General features: G+C 34.4%; 1 protein-coding gene across 1 annotated transcript in view; it reads left to right on the forward strand.

Annotated features, from left to right (window-relative positions):
* LOC107299034 (CUB and sushi domain-containing protein 3-like) overlaps window positions 1-22,410 on the forward strand; it is a gene marked incomplete at both ends in the record, with an annotated part of 53,726 nt that extends 31,316 nt beyond the window's left edge. Inside the window, 2 exons of the mRNA XM_015828402.1 lie at window positions 2,149-2,356; window positions 22,298-22,410. Coding sequence (XP_015683888.1) covers window positions 2,149-2,356; window positions 22,298-22,410 — 321 coding nt within the window. The remainder of the gene's footprint in view (window positions 1-2,148; window positions 2,357-22,297) is intronic.
* Window positions 22,411-23,548: the final 1,138 nt, after the last annotated feature.

A 23,548-nucleotide genomic window follows, 5' to 3' on the forward strand; every position in this document is an offset into this window, starting at 1 on the left:
AATCAGCTCCAACCCCACTGGCAGTTAAAAGGAAGAAACAGCTGCGATCACACACCACTCTTAGAAGCACGAAGCTGAAGACACCAGCCTGAAGATGACGAATGTGACTTCGTCGAAACGTCGCCAAGGTACTTTTAATTCTACGCGGGAGAAAACCCGAATAACTAAAGACCTACATATATATATATATATATACATATATATGGTTGCAAATGACATAAAAGACAGACGAATGACTCCTGGGAATATCCATAATACAAAATAAAAATGCGAACACCAGGAGAGTATAAGACAATTAAAAGTTTAGTAAAAAAAAAAAAAAAACCTTTAAAAACTTTTAAAAGCATACAATCATAGGGGCCAAGCTTTCGTCGGATCCTTCCGACATCCTCAGGGCACAAAGTCAATCAATCCTCAGGGCACAAAGTCAATCAATGGGAAAAGCAGTTATAAATAAACCAATCATTGTAACAATGATTGGTTACCACGGCCCTATTACGAGATCTATGGCCCGGATGCAGGCGTCGGTTTATTTATAACTGCTTTTCCCATTGATTGACTTTGTGCCCTGAGGATGTCGGAAGGATCTGACGAAAGCTTGGCCCCTATGATTGTATGCTTTTAAAAGTTTTTAAAGGTTTTTTTTACTAAACTTTTAATTGTCTTATACTCTCCTGGTGTTCGCATCTGTCTACCTGCTACTCATATATCTGGCTTAGTCATATTATTTCACCTTTTCTGGCACCCTAACTTCAAATATAAAACATTATAACAAGGCCATATTATCTTCTTATTGGCAAATGCAACCCCGATTTTAGAATTCATGCAACAGCTATTAGAACATCTGATGAGAATATTGAGACTTCTTTCTCTTCCTATACAATTAATGATTTGTAATATTAACTAAGAAATAGCCCCAGAGAAGAGGTGAAATCAGAAAAAGATTATTAATAGACAACAGACATATCCTTATCCTACATATTAGGCTTAAAATATCTGGAAGGTATATGGCCCACCCTTCCTATTAATTTTCCCTATAGTAATCAGGAAAATTATTCTGTTGCTTGTATATTTGGGAATTCAGATCAATCCATATAATACACACAAGTATCCTCATGTATGGTTTATGCTCAGTTTTACATAGTTATCATTTGGAACAGTTGGTACAGAACTGGAAACATCACTATCTCCTTTTTTATAACGTGTTGGCTAAATGCATAAAAGGCAAAAATATGGAATAAGGCATATTAAATTCAATGAGGCTTCATTCAATAAAATTAAGTTTGGAAATGTTCTGATAAGCATAGCCAGGCATGTATTTGTTAATATCAAACCAATTAAATTAGAAGATTAGAGCCAAAGTAGTTCAACTGAAAGTAACATTGTGACTAAGATTGAATGCAAATGTTGAAGAATTAGTTGGAGATTAACATTGTCAAATAATAGATGGGTTCTATATCTGTTCATCATCATACTTCATTAATGTGTTCTGAATAACAAGTTGAAATCTCTGCTGCCAGCTGTAAAACAACTGTTCCATGAGCCAAAGATAACCAGACCATATTTGTTGTGTTCAATTCAGCCTAATATTTTTACATTTATTACTTTTCCCCCATTGAGATGTATTTATTTTACTTTAACCCTGGGCACAAGATTAATAGGATGCCTTACATGAAGTTAACAAAAAAATCTTATTTTATAAGACCCAAATATGACTTCTAAAATACTTGGCACAAAAGAATGGAAGCAAGAGGAAAAAAAATACGATGTTATTTTATAAGACCCAAATATGACTGTCTAAAATACTTGGCACAAAAAAATGGAAGCAAGAGGAAAATAAGCAACATTAGATTTCAGTTCTTAAGACAATAAGGGAGAAAAGAAACAATTGAGAGGGGAATAAATAGTCTGTTCCATTTTGTCTTCTCACTTTTTTGCATATTATAAAATAACTGTAAAATTATGCTGAGGAAAAAAGGATGCTAACAAAGCTGAGTCTTAGAAAAGTTGATGAAGTAAGCTTGGTTTATATTACTCTCTTCTTCCTGTAGTCCTTAAGGAAATTGCATTGTCACATGCTAGTAAAGACCTATTTCCATATACAGTACTTTCTTCTTATGGACACTTCCCATTTGTTCTTTTTGATAGCGGAAGATGCATGCGGAGGAACAATGAGGGGATCCAGTGGCGTCGTCTCTAGTCCTAATTTTCCAAATGAGTACCACAATAATGCAGACTGTACATGGACAATTGTGGCAGAACCTGGAGACACCATCTCACTCATCTTTACAGATTTTCATATGGAAGAGAAATATGATTACTTGGAAATAGAAGGTTCTGAACCACCCACAATATGGTAAGTGAAATAATTTGTATTAAAAATGGCAGCAAGTTTCTTCTGGAAAATAGCACAATTGTATATGATTCTCCATGGTTTTCTGTAAACATCCTATAGATTTTATCCGAACAAGACTTTTAGTGTGCTTAGGTAAAACAATATAAGTAGATCTCAAATTATGATCAGAATTGGAATCAGAATTTCCAGTGCTAAGCAAGGTGGTTGTTAAATGAGTTGTGTCCAATTTTACAACCTTTATGTCATGGTTGTTAAGCAAATTACTGCAGTTGTTAAATGAACTGTGCAGTCATTAAGAAATTTTGATTTTCCCCATTGGTATTGCTTGTTGGAAAACCAGAAGATGACAAATGGCAACCTTATAATCCCAAGATGCCGCAGCTATCATAAATACATTGGTTGCTAAGTGCCCGAGTTTGTTCATATGATAATGGGGATGCTTTGACAGTCATAGTGTGAGAACTAGTCAGGTGCTGTTTTTTCAATGCTGTTAATACTTCAAACAGTTGACAGACAAATTATTGTAAATCAAGGATTACCTATAATTGGAATTGTATAATTGAATCCTACTTGAAGCTGTTTGTTGAAGTTTAGTGATGTCGTTTTAAGTTTGCTTAAGTTTACTGAAAATTTTTTGGACTGGATATGGTCTTGTAAATTTATTTTAGAGTTCACTAAAAAAAATACTTCTTTTTTTTACGTTTGTCTGTGAGCATCCAGCTGTGATAAAGGTTTAATTATTATTTATAACATCTTCCTAAATGGCTCTATCTAATTCACTATTTGCAAGAGGGATAATAAATTGGTGTCTGTGTGTATGTGTATCTATGTATGTATGCATGTATATATGTATAGATGGATAGATAGGTAGACAGATAGACGGACAGACAGACTGCATAGCAGCCATGTTTGGGGGACTCCATGGCTGCTAGTTTGAATGATCTGGTCATTAAAAAATGCTACTAATGTTGGACTGCTCTGAAAATCTGTGATCAGCTTTAGTTCTATGAATAAGCTGAAATTCTGTCCACCAGCTTTATCAATTCAATTCTACTGTATAAAACATCTAGCCATATGCTAGATAAATATTCCAGCTGTTGTCTAAAATGTAATTAATTGCTACTAATTAGATTGAGTTTGCATATTTTAATGCTTCTCCAAGATAGCAAATGCACATTAAAAAAAAATGAAATTATAATGATCAAAGAAAAGTAGTAGGGTTACTGGTCTTTTCTACACTTCCTGTGTAGTTTATACTTGATGTGCAGCATAGATATGCTAATAGTTTCTTATCTACCTAGCCTAGGAATTTGGAAATCAATTTCAATTTGACAAGTATTGATAGTGATTGGGTTTGTGTAATTTTGCAAATTTCAAATTTGTGCCTAATTCCCCCAGTTGTGTTTTGTATAATATGAATCAGTTACATTTTATTATTTTGCATGTATAGCTACTGATTAAAGGGCTTATCAGGGTATAATGTTACCATTAAATATATATATTTATACTGTGATTTTATTATTTTTTCATATTAGATGGATAACAAAGACTTTCATTTGGATTTTTTTTCTTTTACCCATGCTTTCTAAAACATTAGAAATGTATAGTTATTATGATGTGATTGCCATTGATTTCACTTTTTAATTCATGTGAAATCTGATGTTATCAGTTGTTTATGCTATATTTACCAAATATAGAAGAACAGGGAATGATGGTGGGTACATCTCAAAAGTATAATTTGCTTTTCAAAGTACCCTATCAAAGTACTTTTAATAAGATTTTTAATGTATAACAAAAATAACATATATTGAATTAGTTATACAATCAACATTTCTTGGAATATATTAATACATAATAAAATTATTGTCATGAAGAATTTCATTTAAAGTGTCTAAGTGTACAAAATCAGTATAAAATGACACTTGGAAGGAAACTGTTTATGTACCTCTTTTGGGAAACTGCATAATATTTATGACATCCTATCATTACCAGGAATATTCTTCCTATTTCAAATAAGGCCTTACTGCAGGATTAATTTGCAAGTAGATATTATTCTTTGGTACAGAACTAAGATATTTATATTCTGTGGAACAATGGCATAAATGAAATTGACTGACTAGTGAAATGAAAGTTAAGTTTTGAACAATACAGTATTGTTGATTAATGAATTGAATTGTTTGATGAATGTAGGCCATGTTTCTTTAACCTTATTTGCTCAGTTGTTATGTATACTGTATCATAACCTAAATTCAAAATCTGGAAGTCTCATTCAATAAAACCCACATTTTGGCAGAGACTGCAAAAACATAAGTACCTAATGAAAAAAACTAATGAAATATACATGTACCAATAGTTACTAATCAGAACTACAAAAACCTTCATGCATGTTACACATCCATTTTATTTTTTTATAGAAAATGCTATTAGGAATCTACTAAGGGGGTGTGGTGGCACACTGGCTTTAATGATCGGCACTCTCGGCTACAGATGGTTGGCACCTTGGCAGTTCAAGTCCATGACACCGCATTGCAGAGTGAGCTCCCATCATTTGACCCTAGTTCCTGCCCATTCAGCAGTTCAAAAGCATATAAAAATGCCAACAAATAAACAGGTACCACTTAGTTGGGAAAAGCTAGCAGCTTTCCCTATGGAAAGGGGAGCCAATGTTGGACCTCTCCATATGGGAGGCGAGATTGGTGGAAGAAAACCCAGATGACCTGATATATCCTGGATACTGCTAGTCAGTATTCCGCTAGTTTGCCCCTGTGGTATATTTTAATATTAACCATACGTTAACAAAAGGAACTAACAATGTTAGGCTGCCAGAACTACTCTGCGATATAAAACATTGTAAATTTTCCTGGCTAATGTACGCCATATTCTAAAACAAAATAAATAAATAAATTAGATATCTAGTACTAAACTGTGACTTAGCTGGCTTTGCTTGTCATTTCGACAAAATCAGTTGCACAGATCAGCTCTTTGCTCTCAAAGGACCAGCTGAAGCGGGTCATATTAGGCTAGGAAAAGCAATGATAAAATAGCTTTCTTATTTCTCAAAATGTAATGAATTTCATTGAGTTCTTTCTAATGGAAATATTGCACTGGAAGCGAGGACAAGTGCAGTTTAGGTGACAAGAATCAATCCAGTCCTGAAGTAAGAACATTAGGAATAAAGTATTTGCTTTAAACAACTTACCATGAGTCTGGCTGGGGATTTACTCTTACAGTTTTCATGGCTATGTTTTTACCTCAGGCTAGCATTAAAGATATCTTTCTGAAACTTGTATGTTTCTGGCTTCTTTGGTTTGGGAGCTACATGGAGTTTGACAGTGAGATGATGTTAGGTATTACTAATGTTTGATCTGTAATTTTTATCTGTACTGCTATGCAGTGAATATGCATTTGTGAAATTATGTCTGAAAACCGTAAGTTGAAATAAATTGAAGACACTCATCATACTCAGTTAGATTTGGCATGAGACAATTCCAATGCCATGAATTACTTAGATGGGAAAAGGAAGCTTATTTGTATTTTTATACTTTTAATTGTGATACTGTTCACTGCCCCACAGGCAATTGGACTGAGATGGGCAGCTATAGAAATTGAATAAAATAATTAAATAAAAGCTGTACTCCTCCAGCTGGATTTAGTATTCCAGTTATCATCACAGTTAGTAATCTGGGATGACAACCTCAAATAATATTTAAAAGGCCACAGATGCTTCAGTTTCTCCTAAGATCCAAGGTACTATGCATAGTTTCAGTTTTAATGACTGCTATACTATGATTATTCACATCACCACTTAAGTGAGTCAATTATCCATGGTGAAAAGATTCAGATTTGTCAATGATTTCTCACACAATTACACTGCTTAGACATATCTGTAGCCTAATTATTTTAAAAGCCTAATTTACTCCAGTCATTAGTAGGATTTAAAAAAATAATAATATACATCATTTATCTTTTGTATAGCAATTTGGTGACTTTATCCCATACTTGAAAAACATGTTGTTTTGTTTTCTTCTTTTTTTTAAGGATGGAAGATGTTTAGATAAATGAGATGGGTAAATATATACAGGTCAAAACAGTTTTGTTTCCCACGTACATTCTATAAATTATAACATAGCATTAAAATGTTATTTTTTATAATGGCTATTTTGAAGTTGAAGAATGAAGGAACACTCTATCCTAAGCTTGTCATTCATATTGTAGGATGAGATCAATGTATTTTGTTATGCAAAAGCACCTCACCATATGTTAGGGGGAAAACTAAATCTACAAATTTAATTAGCTCAGATTTCTTAACTAGATATATTATGTTAATATTTTATCCCTTTAGAATAGTATTGAAATTCAACTTCTAATTGCTTATATATGCAAAGAATACTCTGTCAAAAAAAGCTTATATGTTGTTTTATTTTAGATAGAACTGATCTTGTAAAATCCTATTAAAGCTAAATGCAGAATTACAAAGTTTGTTGTAGATAATATTGCATTTTGAAGAGCTATTCTATTTCAATATAAAATAAAATTCTTTAATATCATTTCCATACTACTAAATAATAAAGTTTTCTTTCTTGAGTAGTTTGGATAAAAGATTGTGTAAGAACCCTAAAACAAAGCTTGCTATTTATCCTGACCTCATCTTTGTCATGTTCTTAGACTGACAATTTTACTGTCAGTCTAGGCTGAAAATTCTGCCAGACCAAGCTATTCAAATGAGATGTTAACAGTACAGAATATAATTTTATATAATGGTATTGAAATTATGTCAGAAAGATATACAATGATAGGGTCATAATTTGGAGTAGCCACTTTAGATATCTGAGTTACCACAAAGCCCATTTTGATCCATACATAAATCTTGCTATGACAGCCAGCTGCATGTTAACTGAATTCATTACATGACAAGTGCTGTCTTTATTAAAATTTTATTAAAACTGGTACTCTAAAGCAGAGGCCCCCAAGCTTTTTGGCACCAGGGACCGGTTCCATGGAGACAGATTTTTCCATGGACCGGAGGATGTGTGATTTCGCGTGCTGCCTGCATCCCGTGAATGGGGATTCACTTGTTTGTGTGGCCCGGTTTCTGGCATGTGCAGACCGATGCCAGTCTACGGACTGGGGGTTGGGGACCCCTGTTCTAAAGATTCAAACCAGTCCCCCATATAGTGCTTTATATACTATATGGGAATATCCCAAAATAATTTTTAAGCTATCTTTTTGATTTTGGGAACACATTTTGAAACCTTCAAGAATATCAGTATCCTTTCTTCTTCGCTTCTTTGTCGTCCCACTTTCACTTCCATAGAGTATTACAAGCAATACCACTGCTTGCACTATTTTTATCTTGGTAGGTATAGACACATCACGGCATCTGAATACCTTATCTAAGGCTTTCATGACTGCTATACCAAGTGCTAGTCTACGGTCCATGTTTCTTCTGACATCCAGTTTGTTTTTTCCGTTTCTCCATATTTGTCAGTCACTTTTTACATTTATCCTCAATGACTTCTTTAAGTCCATTTCAAAGTTCTTCTGGTTCTCTACCATAAAATTGATTTTGCATCAGTGATTGGAGTAAAAACTGATGAGTGCAAGGTTATGCAATTGATGTTATTCAGTCATTAATTGCATTGTTTCACTGTGCTTTACAGCCCTCTCTAAACCGCCCGCTCTAAGCGGTTTACAGAGTCAGCATATTACCCCCAACAATCTGGCTCCTCATTTTACAGACCTCAGAAGGATGGAAGGCTGAGTCAATCTTGAACCGGTGAGACTCAAACTGTCGAACTGCTGGCAGTCAGAAGTCAGCAGAATTAGCTTGCAATACTGCATTCTAACCACTGTGCCATCACAGCTCTTTCCTAACTATAGGAAACCATATAATTATATAAAAGCAATGTCATTTATTCTTTGTTTTTCATAGCCTGAGTTATTAATAGTGTAATCTCCTAACTGAAAATATTTTTTTTTTATTTTGATCCATCTCTTTCATCCAAGCTGCAAATATATTCCCAATTCCTTCACTTCCTTACCCAATGCCTTTTAGTATTCAAATATTCTTCCAGGTTCTCTTCTGGATATAATATTCATCTCCACATGAACTAAGTATAGTTTATGGTCAGTTTGAATAATTTTGGTAATCTCTTTGTTGTTATCTGGAGGTAAGATCCTTAAAGGCAATACATATTCTGCAAGGTCTTATTGAGTCTGTACACAGATGCTTCAGTTCCTTTCAGCAGGGTAACATTTACCATCATGTCACAACTGTTTTTGCTTAAGATGCTTCTTGGATTTCTTCAAGGTCTATCATAGTGTCAGTAGCAAATTTCACTTAGACAGCTATTCATTGTCTTTGGGGAGACCAAGACTAATTTTGGTTCCTGAGTTCTGCTGGCACTGTGTCCTTTAATTGCTCTGCTTTTATGGATCACATACTTCCTTGCATTGTCCTTAAAGGGAAGATTGTTTTATTTTTCTCTAGCATTCTCTTCCCTCTTCTGTATCTTTGGAAAACTTTAGCTGTCCTGTCCAAGACATTCTCATTTTCCTTGATTCATTGCAATGCACAAACTCCTAAAACTATTTCACTTTGCCTTCCACTAAGAACAGGCAGGAAGACAAACATTGTACACCCTTACTTCCAACATTGTCTACCCGTTCACTTTCTATAGACAAAATTCTACACAAAACATCTTTGTAATGAGTTCCCTGAGGCTTATTTGTCTATCTAAGGACTAGCCTGAACAGTGGGGAGTGGGGATTGAGATGGGGAGGTAGGAGGATGTATACAGTAATTCCTTACATCTGTCAAACAATTTGAAGTTTCAGAACTGAAGCCAGTCTGGAAACTTGCCTGCTCATGCTGCTCCCAGTATTGGAGAACAGTGAATATTCATCAGTATTTCTATGAGGGAAGAATTAAGGCAGCATAGGTTTTAAATAACCACCAAGTACTTAAACCACAAAATAAAATGCATAATTTGCAGTGATATGTATACCCAAAGTGCTCCTTTCATGTAAAAACAAAGCAAACAAACAACAAAAAAGAATGATAGAAGAAAATTAGTATGCATTAATTTCATCTGTTTTATTGCTGTCAAATATGTTATGCTAATAAAAAACTGTTTTAAAGTTAGCTTACATTTTATTTCAACTCAGTTGTAAATAATTCTGCCCATTTATTTGTGAAGGTGCCAAAAAATATTTCTTACATTTACAAGACAATATGTTTTATGTTTGTGCTTTTTAACACTTGCCTAGCACTAATGGATTTTAAGTTTTTAATTGTCAATCCATATGATCTATACAAAAATATCCTTCTGACTCAAGCAATATTAAAATAACATATTTAATAATCTATTGAATCTACAGCATGCCCATAGGAAAAAGAAAATATACATATGGAGTGGTGCAAGGCCAAAGCCATCATTATTAATATTAAAATATGAGAAAATGGAGATCCTGAATTATGTAGCAAAGAAGTTTGGAACTCCAGGAATATGGAAAATTATGTTGTGATATATTTGGTGATTTGCTAGTCAAAGAAAAAAACAACAACAACAATCCAAACATGTTTTCTTCGGCTACCTAAAGTAATTCACACACTGTGTGCAAGGGGTTTGCAGCCCTTCCAGGCACACTGAAAAAAATATATGCCATGGAAAATAGCTTCTGTGAAGGCATGGGCACTCATAATAATACCAATTTATCAAAGTGGAAACTAGTTAGATTGCTTCACAGCGGCTTCCCAGGTTAGTCTTGTTATCCTAATTTTTTTCCCTACCTTCTAACCTTCATGTTTTAAAGGCTGCTAGGATGGACCTGTCTATATTTACAGTGGGTTTCTCTGTAACATTATGTGTAACTGAAAAGCAGGATATAATGAGTATTAATACTTTGGAATGTTGAAGACATATATGAGAATACCATACACAGCCAAGAAAAGAAACAATGGGTCATTAACCTACTCAAGGCACAAATGATCAAGCTCAAATTATCCCACTTTGGACACATCATGCAAAAAAAACCTAGAAGTCTGCAGAAATATGAAAGGAGAGAGGAGAAAAGGATGAACAGTAGCAAGATGAATGGACTAAATTACAGTGACAATAAGTGCACAGTTGGAAGTCATGGAGGATCAGGTTGGGATCAGATCATTGTGGAAAAGATTGTGATCTCAAAGAGTTAATTCTAGAATGGAATGGAATGGAATGGAATAGAATAACAGAGTTGGAAGGAACCTTGGAGGTCTTCTAGTCCAACCCCTTGGTTAAACTTGATTAAACATAATCAATCAATCAATCAATCAATCAATCATCCTAAAGAAACTTCTGGATGATGCTGGAAGCTAACTTTGCTGTGTAATTATGCTTATTTCCTTTCTGTCTCTTCTCTGCTCCCTCTGTATTTAAGAATCTGAGGAAACTAAAGATGCAGTTTAAAAAAGAGAGGGAAAATATTATATTATTATATCACATTATATTACAACATTTATTATATTAGATGTATTGTTTATATTATTATATTATAGCAATTCTGAGCTAAATGGGTAGATATGGATAGTATATCACAGTATTTTATGTTTATATAAATATTCCATGAGTGAGTTTCTTGGCACTTATAAGAGAAATATTTCCAACTAAGTCATCATAAATTATATTTGGTAATACATGAAATAATAGAGGAAGGAAGGAATAAATTTGTATACATAAATAGAGATTTATCCGCAATTTAATATTAGCAGTTCTGTCATTTCTTTTGTTCTGGTGATAACTTAGAAGGAATTTTGATAGCTTAATATTCTGTTTATCATTGTAAATACCAGTTTATTTCAACAAAATATAGAGAGAAACAACAGCATTACAGAGCCAGTTTCTCTCTGTGTGTGTCTCTCTGTCTGTCTGTCCCTCCCTCCTTCTGCTTTTCTTCTGGTATTATTTTCTCTTTTTAAAAGGATGCTAGTCTTTGAATCTATGCTTTAAATATGAATAGCAAAAATGGGATGAAATATATGCCAGACTCATAGGAGAAGCATCCCTTTATCAGACACTATACTGCAGTAGCCAGAATTATTTCATTTGAAAATCCTTATTTTTGTATAATATAAATATCATTCATATATGTGAAATCACAGTTAAAATTTCAGCACTGGAATTATCTTCATTCATGCAATATCTCCTCTCCTCTCCTCTCCCTCCTACTTTAATCTCCAATGATTTCATCTTCTGGAATAGATTTGTGGGAAAGAAGAAACTATGGACATAAACAGTTGCCTAATTGGAGTAACTTAATTCATCAATATTTAAATATCTGTATAAAAATGAATGTATTGCTTAAGTTTCTTTCTTTCTTTCTTTCTTTCTTTCTTTCTTTCTTTCTTTCTTTCTTTCTTTCTTTCTTTCTTTCTTTCTTTCTTTTAACTCCATTTATTTAGTTACTCATTTCTGAAAAAGTGGCATACAACAATCCACTGATAGGCATACAACAATCAATAAAATACTATGGGTGTGTGTCTGTGTGTGCGCACACACAGCAGGGAGGCTGGTACTACAGCATCAATCCTAACTAATCCCTAGAGCCAATTTAATGAAGAGGGTCTTACATCTGGGACCAGTAGTGCAGTGCCCCTCAAAGTTGCAAGAGTCTCCTAGATGATAATTGCCATACTCAATCTCTGCCCAAGAATCTTGGCTAATACCATACCTGAAAGTGTGCTGAGTCTACTTCTAAAAGGGCTGTGTCCCTTATTGACCTAGCCAGGTTTCAGTAATACAAACCAGATCAGCCTTCTCATTAATGATTAAATTACTAATAAAAGAGATCTTATTATATACCAGCCTGGCATTCAGTAGCAGAATAAATTCCAGGGCAGCTGAAGTTCTGCTGATAGGTTACCAGGATAGAAAGCTGAAACATGTAATAGGTACAAGGCAATGGGTCCTGGTCTGTTTCCACACACACCCCCGCCAATGGCAGCCACATTCCCAAAACCAAATCCTCCAAGACCAAGGTCAGAAACTTCCCATTGTCCTTACTAATCACTATCACAGGAGGTGGGTTGGGCACTTTGAAACACTATAGTGTCACCAGATCCCAACTACCAGTTCCTTCATACATTCACACAAACTACAAGACACTCCTACTGGCTCCCTCACTCACATTCAAAACCTTACTCACCATAACTCACAGTTACAGGCAGGGCTTTTTTTCTCATAGAATGCCCAGAATGGAGTTCCGGCACCCTTTTTGGATGGAACCTTGTAGGGTAGGCAAGGCGGGTTGTATGACGTGTGTGAGTTCCGGCACCTTTTTTTTTTTTTTTAGAAAAAAAGCACTGGTTACAGGTACCCTACCCTACCACTCCCACTAGCCAGTAGAGGGCTTCCCTCATTTACCCACTCTGATTCCTCCTCTATCTCTCATCCCAAAGGAAGAATCAGTAATTCACAATAACAGTTTAGCAAGATTCACATTATTTCTGCTTCCTTCTTCTTTGATTCTCTTTCTTATTAGAGAATAATCATACTGACCTTACTATTAGCAGCTCTGTTCTTACCATTCTCAGAGGATATGTACCGTGCCTGTGGCTTTGTATGTCTAAAACTCAAGACAATTCTTTTTCTATTTTATTAAGAAATGTTTTATGGATATGTCAGGAGAATACAGAGTTACTTAAGAAGAAGTGGACTATAAAACATGATAAAGTTAAGAAAGAGTAAGGGTTGAATGAATGTGGATTGAATATAGAAAGTGAGTGGTACTGAAAAAGTATTTTAAAGTGTGAATGAGGAAAAAAAAGAATGATGATCAAATGATTTATCATTTGATAAATAAATATAGAGAGGAAGAATGACCATGTCAGGAAGAATGGAAATTTAGAAAGTCATAACTAGATCACTTGATGAGATCCTTGAAAAGAGTGAAGTAGGAAGTTTAAATTGCAAAAGACAATTTTGCTTTTGTGTGTGTCTGTGTCTCTGTGTTTGTGTGTGTGTGTGTGTGTGTAGAGAGAGCGAGTGAGCAAGCAAGTGAGCGAGCGAGAGAAAGATAAAACACATATACAGTATTTGAAAACAGAAAAGTATGGCGAACTATACTTTAATTAATGAAGCTGCTATAGAAAAAGGGCAGAAATGAGACCAGTTTGAGACTAATAGCTAAAGGACGAACTGGAAGTCAGGAGAATTTAAGTTATAGTACCACCTTAGGCATGAAAGTGACCTGTGTGACCTTGGGTCAATCACATTCTCTCAGCCCAATCCATCTCACAGGGTTGTTATTGTGTGAAAAATAGGATGAGGATGAGGATGGAATATTGTGTGTATGCACTGCCTTGGGTTATTAATTAAAATAATAAAGGGGGGTATAAAATAAATAAATAAATACATTAAAATGTGTATTTTTTCCTTATCACTTGCCTTAAATTTGTCAAATTCGTTTATTATTTTTTTTATCATTTTTCTATGTTCTGCATAAAGGTACCAAGCTAAAAGAATCAGGAGACTGAGTTCTAGTCTTGTCTTAGGCACAAAGCTAGCTGTTCCTTGAGGCTGTTCCTCTCTCTCAGCCTGCTTAGATTATTCAGTTTTGCTTTGTTTTTGTTTTTTTGCTTTTTATTGGCAAAGCATGTTTGATTTTTAATTTTTTTTAATGTAATAGTTTTACATGTACCATTCCATAATGAGCACTTGAAAACAAAACTATATGTGTGAATTTCTCCAACTATTTATTGTATCTTTCCCAGGTAGGTACTTCACTAACCAAGTTTTTAAGTAGAGACAGAGATGCTAGCGTATCCCATTGCTACTCCCATTTTTGGGTTCTGAAATCCTTCATTTTAGCACAGTGAATCAATACCCTCTCCTGAAATATCTCTTCCCACTCTATATGCTGTATATCCTCAGTTCCTTCAAAGTTGCAGGATCTAAGACTTGTATCCATTGTAGAAAGATAGAAGAGAATATTTGTAGCTCAGGATTGAACTGTGAGGGATCTTTGGTGCTTTAAGCTTGGGTGTTTTTTTGCTGACATTTCATTGCCTAGCTAGAAGTAAATTGGTTTACTTCCGTGCTAGAAGTAAATTGGTTTGTAGAGAACAAACTTCACTCCCTTCCCCCACTCCCTTTTAGCATGGGATATATTACCTAGTTGGGTAATGAAATGTCTGCAAGAAAACAACCAAGCTCAAAGAGCACCAAGGACCCCATTATACAAAGACCTCACCCTTTACTTATGAACCCTTCCATTGGACTTTCTTAAAGAGCACTTAGAATTGATACAATGTTCTGTGTAGTGTCTGACCTAATGCTTAATACACAATATATAATTATTGTTTCCATATTTTGGAAACCTTTGTTCTATTAATGTATGTTAACAATTTTTAGCACAATATTATACAACTAAGCCTTTTTCAAATTGTGACTATCTACAGTTTGAGGAATCTTTTTTTTTGTGGAGGTAGGGACTACTACTGAACACTCACTCTGTATTCTTTTTATTCAAAGTATACAGGCTTCCATTTGCCTTTAATGAATTACACTGAATACACTTTTAAATATATACTCAGTTTTTAAACACCATTACTGATGGTCAGCATCGCTTACTCCCATGTAAATCAATATGAAATTGCATCCTGAGAATATCTACTTGTTCTGATTCATTACTGCATTATTTTTCATGGTCTCTCTTTTCTTCTTTCATGAGACAAATAACAATGTTCCTTCAATACTTAAGTCCCAAGTTTTATTTTACGTGCACTTCTAGATTTTAGTTGCCTTAAAATATGTCCCCTCTAGATTTAAAGCATATTAGATCAGCAAATAACCTACCAGGAGCGGGATATATCATTCTTCTTTTTCAGTAATTGTGTAATCAAATAAAAGCTCTCTGAACTTCTCAGCAACAAATGAAACTTTTGAGTGGATTGGATAATTCAGTTAACTAAAAGCAGATATATGTTCATTCCAAGATTTAAGCTGAGATGGATGAACACAAAACATTCAAGCTTCTTTCTGCCCTACTCCCTGGAGTGTGTTTAAATAGATTAATTTGCAGATCAGATGTTTTGGATTTAATCTAAGCTATTCAATGCTGATTTGATTTAAATAAAGCTTTCTCTAGAGAGATTAACTCATCGTAAGATTGATCTCTATTAGATACATGCTTATGACATGAAAGTGAGGCCTGAGTTTGAAAACTCAGGAGGGGAATCCGTGCTCAGAATGATAAAAGTGTAGCATTTGACAAATGAAAACCTGGCACGTGCATGCACACCCACACAAACACCCACTCATACACAGATATTGTGCACTTATACATACATATACATGTGCACACACATAAAATATACATATGCATACACACACACACACACAAGACAGAATGACTTGTCAGTTATTATAACAGGAAGTTTATTGTTTCATAGTGTTTTGCTATTTAAAATAGTGGCAGTCTTTTTTTTTTGTTTCTGGTATATTGCTTCTGAACTACACTGGCAGGCTGATAAATCAGATCACCAACCATACATAATTTAGTTCAGTAGGTAGCTGGCTATGCTGTACAGAATACAAATATGCTTCCAACAATTTTTTTTCCTTTTCCCTGCCTATTGTTGCAGGAAGTGATTTTTATGTTGCTGGAAAATGGGAATCAAACCTGAATCAGACTAGTGAAACAGGTTTTGGTCATTTTAACAAAAAGAGGTTTGCTTATAGAATTGGGGGGAAGGACAGGGTTATAGGTAATACTTGAGGTGAAAAGAATTGTGTGTCGAAATAAAGCAGGAAGAAAGAAGAAACAGATCAGGAGTCTCAAAGACAGAGAAGTGGTTGAGGAAGACATAAAAAGGGAACACAAGGAGAATTTCTAACTCTTCTTCTATATTCAGCTGCACCTTGGTGTCAATAGGTTATAAGGTGCTGAGTTGCCAAACAGCCAAAGCATACTTGACCAGATTTTAAATGTATCCAGTATGAAAGATTTGCCTGTTTTTCCTATAATCCAGTAAGCTATGAAGTAATATGCAGTCATTTAACTTTACAAATTGCATTTTAATGAGTGTGTCAATGCTGCTAACATCGGATGTTCTTGCTTTGACAACAGATGGAAATGCAGCCATTTTCTCTATTGCTTTTAGAATTAGTTGCTACTGGGAGGGGGAATAGGGATGAGAGTCCAGCTAGTCATAACAATAATAACTTAATCGTGGGAACCCAAGGACATTGGGTCCAGAGCTGATAGTGTTTTGGCGGGCTGGAGAGCTCGGGAGAAAGCCCACACTTCAAGCTAATTTGGGGGATGTGGTTTATGACTGTCTATTGGAGCAGGGAATTGCACTTTGTTACTTTGCATCCAGGGGAGGGGAATTTAGTTTCTGGTTTCAACTATGTAGTGCCGATACTTTGTTTCTCGAATAAAAGATTCTTTAAGGTAAACAATGCCTCAAAGTTCTTTTGAAGAGTTTCATCTATCAGAACCATGACAGAGTGTGCTAAATAAAAATGAATATTGGTGTAAGATAGCTTACTGGATTTCTATGTTCATCAGGGCTGAGAGAACATTTCCAGAATAGGAGTGACTATTAAAATATGCACTGAATAAAGACAATGTGAGAACAATAGATGAATGAATGTAGAGAATCATATGTAGGAATTTATCCATATTCCATAGAGCTTGTGGGAGTTATTTGATATGTTCAAATATTAATAGAATTGTAAGAGAAAAATTGATAGACAGAGAACATCTTTGCCTGCTTATTTATTTTCTTCATCAATCTTGACATTATATAAAATATGAATTATTAATACAGATTTATTTTAAAAATTAGGATAACATCATGTCTTCAAAAAATATGGCATGCTTCTGTGGTTGTACAGCAAATATATTATAATAATAAGAAACAGCCTTTTAATTTGTTTGGAAAATAAATTGACAAGAAAAGAAAACATAAGTATATAATTGGAATAAACAAATATTTCATGCCAGAAGTCTTTGTACATCCTGTCACTTTGCAATATCACTTAAATAGAAATAATATCAAAGAAATCAACTATAGAAATTAGAACTGTTAGTGTTTAGACCAATATTATCATGTGCTTAATGAGAATAATTTGCATTATTACCAAATCTATCACATCAAAAAAGTGTCCTGATTGACAGACTAAAATATAAATGAGTATTAAGAATGAAATTGTTCTACTTATCCATGCTTTCACCCGGGTTCCACCCCATTTATGTTAACTGAAAGTCTTTGTGTACTAATATTTCATTTGGTATAAAATCAATTTTCTACTTAATGTTTATACTGTTTCATCTGGAGATTAAAGATTAAATTTCAAGATATGAAACATTTCAGACAAAGCTTTTTCTATATCTTCTTTGCTTTTAATTTTGAGTGCAAAGAGATTGAATTGATTTCAATACACATAAATCAGAAATGTTTAATAGAATAGAATAGAATAGAATAGAATAGAATAGAATAGAATAGAATAGAATAGAATAGAATAGAATAGAATAGAACTGGAAGGGACCTTGGAGGTCCAGCCTCCTGCTCAAGTAGGAGAACCTATACCATCTCAGACAGGTGATTGTCCAGTGATGGATCACCCACGATTTCTGGAGGCAAGCTGTTGACTGTCAGGAAGTTTCTCCTTAATTCCAGGTTGCTTTTCTCTTTGATCAGTTTCCAACCATTGTTTCTCGTCCTTCTCTCTGGGGCTCTGGTGAACAATGTGACCCAATCCTCTTGTGGCAGTCCCTCAGATACTGGAATACTGCTATCATGTCTCCCCTATTTCTTCTTTTCTTTAGACTAGCCAAACCCAAGTCCCGCAGCCATTCTTCGTATGTTTTAGTCTCCAGGCCTTTGATCATCTTAGTTGCTCTTCTCTGAATTTTTTCCAAACTCTCAACATCTTTTTTCTGATATGTGACCAAAATTGGCTGCAGTACTCCAGGTGTGGTCTTACTAGGGTTTTATAAAGAGGTACTAATACATTGCATGTTCTTGATTCTATGCCTTCTGTTTATACAACCCAGGATTATATTAGCTTTTTTTGGCTGCTGTTGCACACTGCTGGCTCATAATCAAGTAATTGTCCACTAGGATTCCAAGATCCCTCTCACAGTTACTGTTTTTAAGCCAGGTCTTGCTCAATCTGTACTTGTACTTTTGATTTTTCCTGCCTAAATGTAAAACTTTGCTTTTCTCCACACTGAAACTCATTTTGTTGGATAGGGTCCATTATTCAAGTTTGTCAAGATCTTTTTGGATCCTAAGTTTGTCTTCTGGGGTGTTGGCTACTCCTGTCAGTTTGGTGTCCTCTGCAAATTTGATGAGTTCCCCTTCAATTCCCTCTCTAAGTCATTTATGAAGATATTGAAGAGTACTGGGCCTAAGACGGAACTTTGTGGTACCCCGCTGCTTACTTCTCTCCATGTGAATGTAATGCCATTGAGAAACTACTCGTTGAGTACAATTTGTCAGCCTGCCACAGATCCATCTGGTGGTGATGTTGTCTATTCCACCTTTTATTATTTATTTAATAGCACCATCCTATTAGCATTTACTTAAAAGAAAACCTCACTGCATTATTTAATAAATATGGGTAAAAAGTTCCATTTGAAGAAATACATGTCTTTGTAGATATAAGTCTCAAAATATCCAAGCTTTTGATTAATGGAAATATTATGCCTTCTTCAATAATTATGGCAATGTCTTCTATGTATGATAACCATGACATAAAAAAGAATACTAATTCATGTTACTTGATATGGGATGAGTAGTTGACAGTTGATTCTATTTCTTTCTTTTTAAAATTTTCATTGTATTATTTTTATTATTTAATTTTATGAGTTATTTAACACAGTATGCTCATAAGAATATGGGGATAAACTGGAAAAAATGAATTAAGGATATGCTTTTGATAGCTAGTTTAACTCATAAAGAGATCTTGAGTACATCTATTGCTATGAAATAATTAGAAAAATTGACGATCAGAACAGTTTGACAGTAGAAACAGTTATTCATGACAGAAGGTAGACTTCCATTCATTGCATGCACTCAAGCAGTGGCTAAAGAATCATGTTGCTAGTATTTTAGTCTGGATTCATGCTCTGAAGAGAGGGTTGGACTCAGTGGCTAAAATGGCCCTTTCCAACTCTATGAACCTATGATTCAATGTGCCTAATTAATACTTTAATAATTAATAAAGGTATAATTAATATTGTATGCCTAATAATGAATGCAATTCATAAAGTTATAACTACTGTACAATCAAATGATCAGTATGCATCAGTCACAGAAATTTTAAGGAACTTTGTGTTCACATCAAGTTTCACTTCTTCTATAGGAAGTTTCATTATATACTTATTCCTTTTGAGCCTAAAAGACTGTCTCAAATACCAACTTCATTCATATAAAGTTGTCTGCATTCTAATATCAACATTTGATCCCATGCTTGGTCTACTAGTTACAGTTAATGAATATGGACTTCTTCTAAGACCTGGGGACATGTTTTGAGGAGTTTTGTGACATATTTTGATTTCTCTTTTATATTAAGAAAAATCTAGAAGTTTTGCATTCATTCTAAGGTAATCTGCTTTTTTAAAAAAATAGTTTTGTTTGCTAAATTGAGGAGTAGTGATATTCCCATTCTAGATTTATGTGCCATCAGTTCAAATCAGGTCTTGCAGTCTCATGACTATAACAAGACAATGAAGTCATGTTGTCAGGTTTTGCTAAAAATCGTGGGATTGTTGTTTGTTGGGAAATTCTGCATGGGTGGTGTAGAAGCTGGGTACCCATGGGATATCACTGCTGCTATTATGAAGGAGCCTTATTCTGCAATATGAATAAACTTTTGATAGACAACAATAATATATTCAACAAATAATACTACATTATCTTCAACAGGCACCAATAATATCCAGAAGAAGTCTGATAGAAAACATAGCCACCTAATAGCTATTAACTATTAATATAGCTACCTTTCTTAATTTGGTCTCATACAATTTTAAAGCCATGGAGGCTGGTAATTCTAAAAATATGCTGCTGCACATTATTCTCAATGAAGAACATTTCTTGCTTTGTCAACATCTGATAAATAGTAGATTTATTGGATGAAATTTAATTCTAGTATTATTGCATACAGGGATCTGCAAATCTTTTCGCACTGTTCAGCATTTCATTTATTAAATAGGCTTTCATCACTTGGCATACTTTTTTATCGTTATTCTGCTACCACTGTAGAGATAGTAATGGATTTAACAGCCATTCATTTAGCAACTGTTTGAAGTTACAACATTCCTGCAAAACTGACTTCTGACCAGTCCTTGCACTTATGACCATTGAAACATTCCCATCCATGGTCATGTGATCAAAATATACAATTGCATCCTGGGATTATGTGATTTCATTTATGACCTTCCCAGCTGATTTCTGACAAGCAAAGTCATTGGGGCTAGTGATTCACAGTGATTCACTTAACAATTATACAAATTGTATAATTAAGAATTATAGAAATAATAAAAAAGTTGGATGTTTAGAAAACATAATCAACTTCATGACATAGATCTACAGGTAGTCTGATATCTCAGAAAATTATTGTTGAGATCCCACAACTTTCAGATTTTATAAAAGCCCATTTCCCTTTCTCCCAAAAGCTTACAATCCGGATATGCAAATAACTGTATTTGTTTGATTATATCCTTTCATATCTTTAGAAATTCAGGAAAGAGTATATGAGGATATAACCTGACCCCCCAAAACCTTATGAGATATTTTTGCCTGTGAAAAACATCCTCAAAGTCATCAATTATAATCACTATATGAGACATGAACAATCTTGAAATATGAAAGAAAGAAAGAAAGAAAGAAAGAAAGAAAGAAAGAAAGAAAGAAAGAAAGAAAGAAAGAAAAAAGAAAGTTTTCATGGCAAAAAATAGACTTACACTTCTAGGTCCAACTTCCTAACTGCTGTGACATGATGGTTTTCATGCTATTTTTTGCTATTGTCCCCTGAAACTGATCTTGATAGTCAACTGAGTACTGATCTTAGAAAAATCATATGGAGAGCCATTATTGTGTACTGATATATCCAAATTCAAACCCATCCTTGAACTTGAAAAGTCAGTGAGTGACTTTTGTTCAGTCACTTTTTTGGGGGGTTGTTGTTTGGTGGAGTTCGTGGTTCTCTATAAGCTTTGTTGTTTGCTTGTAGACATTTCATTACCAACATCAGTTCTGATGTTAACTAGATGTTACATTTGCAAGCAAACAACTAAGTTCACAGAGCAATAAGGACTCCACCGTTCAACTCTAAGCTACAAATATTCTCTTCTATTGGAGGGTTGTCTCTGTGAAGACAAAATTGGAGCACTATGTATACTGCCTTGAGCACCTGGATGAAAATCTAATAAATAAATCTAAAACTTAAATAGTCATCATGTTTTGTAGCTATTAATAGAATTTTTTCCCTTCAAGTCAGACTTTAACAAATCCATGCATGCACTTTTAATTTATCCGGCCTTTTAAATGCAAATTACACATCTCTACTATGTAAAGTCCCTCTATTTCTGTGTCCTGATAAATTCTGAAAGTTCTGAGCTAGGATAATGAATATGATGAAGATGACATGTTATAATTTTATAAAGCTTTACCTCAATATTGGGAGTAAATTTACAATTCTTTAGCCTAAGCCCTTTATTTAACACTTCTTTCCTAAAGAATAGAAAAGTCCTATCTTAGCATCCGTTCTTGCCATTCCAATTTAGAGAACTGCAAAATTATACAAAATAATACAACAATAGTCTCCCCTTTTTTCTGAGTACAAGGCTTTTCTGAAGCCTTTTGAAGGAGCTAGTGGCCTTGGCGACTAACTGGGGATTTCTGATCCTGTTAAATATGTTTGTCTTATTTGTCTTTTTCTCATTCAGGTTATCTGGAATGAATATCCCAGCTCCGGTTATCAGCAACAAAAACTGGCTAAGACTTCATTTTGTAACAGACAGCAACCACCGATACCGTGGATTTAGTGCTCCTTATCAAGGTATATTTAATGAAAACCATTTTTCCTTCTTCTCTGAAACTTAGGAATGGAAGTGGGGGTTGGTGTTGGGGTGCAAACTAATATACTACTCATTAAAAAAAAGGAAGAAAGATTTCTTATCTGTAAGTTCTGACATGCAAAAACAGGCATTCTCTGTGGGAAGACAAAAAATACATTCAATACTAAGGTTTATTTGCCCTGCAAATACTGCATATTTAGGAGAGATTTGGATCAGACGTGTGCAATTTATACTGTGCTATACTTTTAAACATAGTGATCCTGCTGGAATATTGTGGCCAGTGCTTATTTGTGTACAGGTAGTCCTCGACTTACAACAGTTCATTCAGTGACCATTCAAGGTGACAACTGCACTGAAAAAAAGTGACTTATGACCGTTTTTCACATGTACAACTTTTGCATGATCCTGTGATCAGAATTCACATGCTTGCCAACTGGTTCACATTTATGACCGTTGCTGTGTCCCAAGATCATGTGATCCCCTTTTTGCAACCTTCTGAGTCCATGGGGAAGCCAGATTCACTTAACAACCAGGTTACTAATTTAACAACTGCAGTGATTCACTTAACAACTGAAGCAAGAATGGTCGTAAAATGGGGTAATACTCACATAACAAATGTCTTACTTAACGACAGATAATTTGGGTTCAGTTGTGGTCGTAAGTCAAGGACTACCTGTAAATTGCAGCATTATTAAGCAAAGTTCTTTTGTCAAACAGAATACATTTCATTGCACACAGTAGCTTTTTACTTGTTTACTAACCAGTTTTTTTAATTTATTATCTTCTATTTTAATATGAGCAAATTAGCATGAAAAGAAAAAAAATGTTTCAGAGGCTGTCACAACTATTTTGCCAGTTGTTTTTGAGCTTGAAACACATAAAATATCTGAAATAGCCTGATCCGGATGCAAAAGAGCCTGTTCAGATGTAAAAGGATTAATAAGATAATCTATTTTAGGCTTTGATGGGAATTAGCTTGAGTCCAAACAATTTGAGTACCGCCAGGGAGTACTAATTATACATCAAGCAGTATTATTCTTTTCTAAGTTTCCTACCCTGTTATTTTTACTTTTTTAAAAATTGGTAAATTACAATTTGTGTTTTCTAAAGCATGAACTT

This window comes from Protobothrops mucrosquamatus, unplaced genomic scaffold, assembly GCF_001527695.2.
Source record: "Protobothrops mucrosquamatus isolate PMUCROS unplaced genomic scaffold, P.Mucros_1.0 scaffold4456, whole genome shotgun sequence".
Taxonomy (NCBI): domain Eukaryota; kingdom Metazoa; phylum Chordata; class Lepidosauria; order Squamata; family Viperidae; genus Protobothrops; species Protobothrops mucrosquamatus.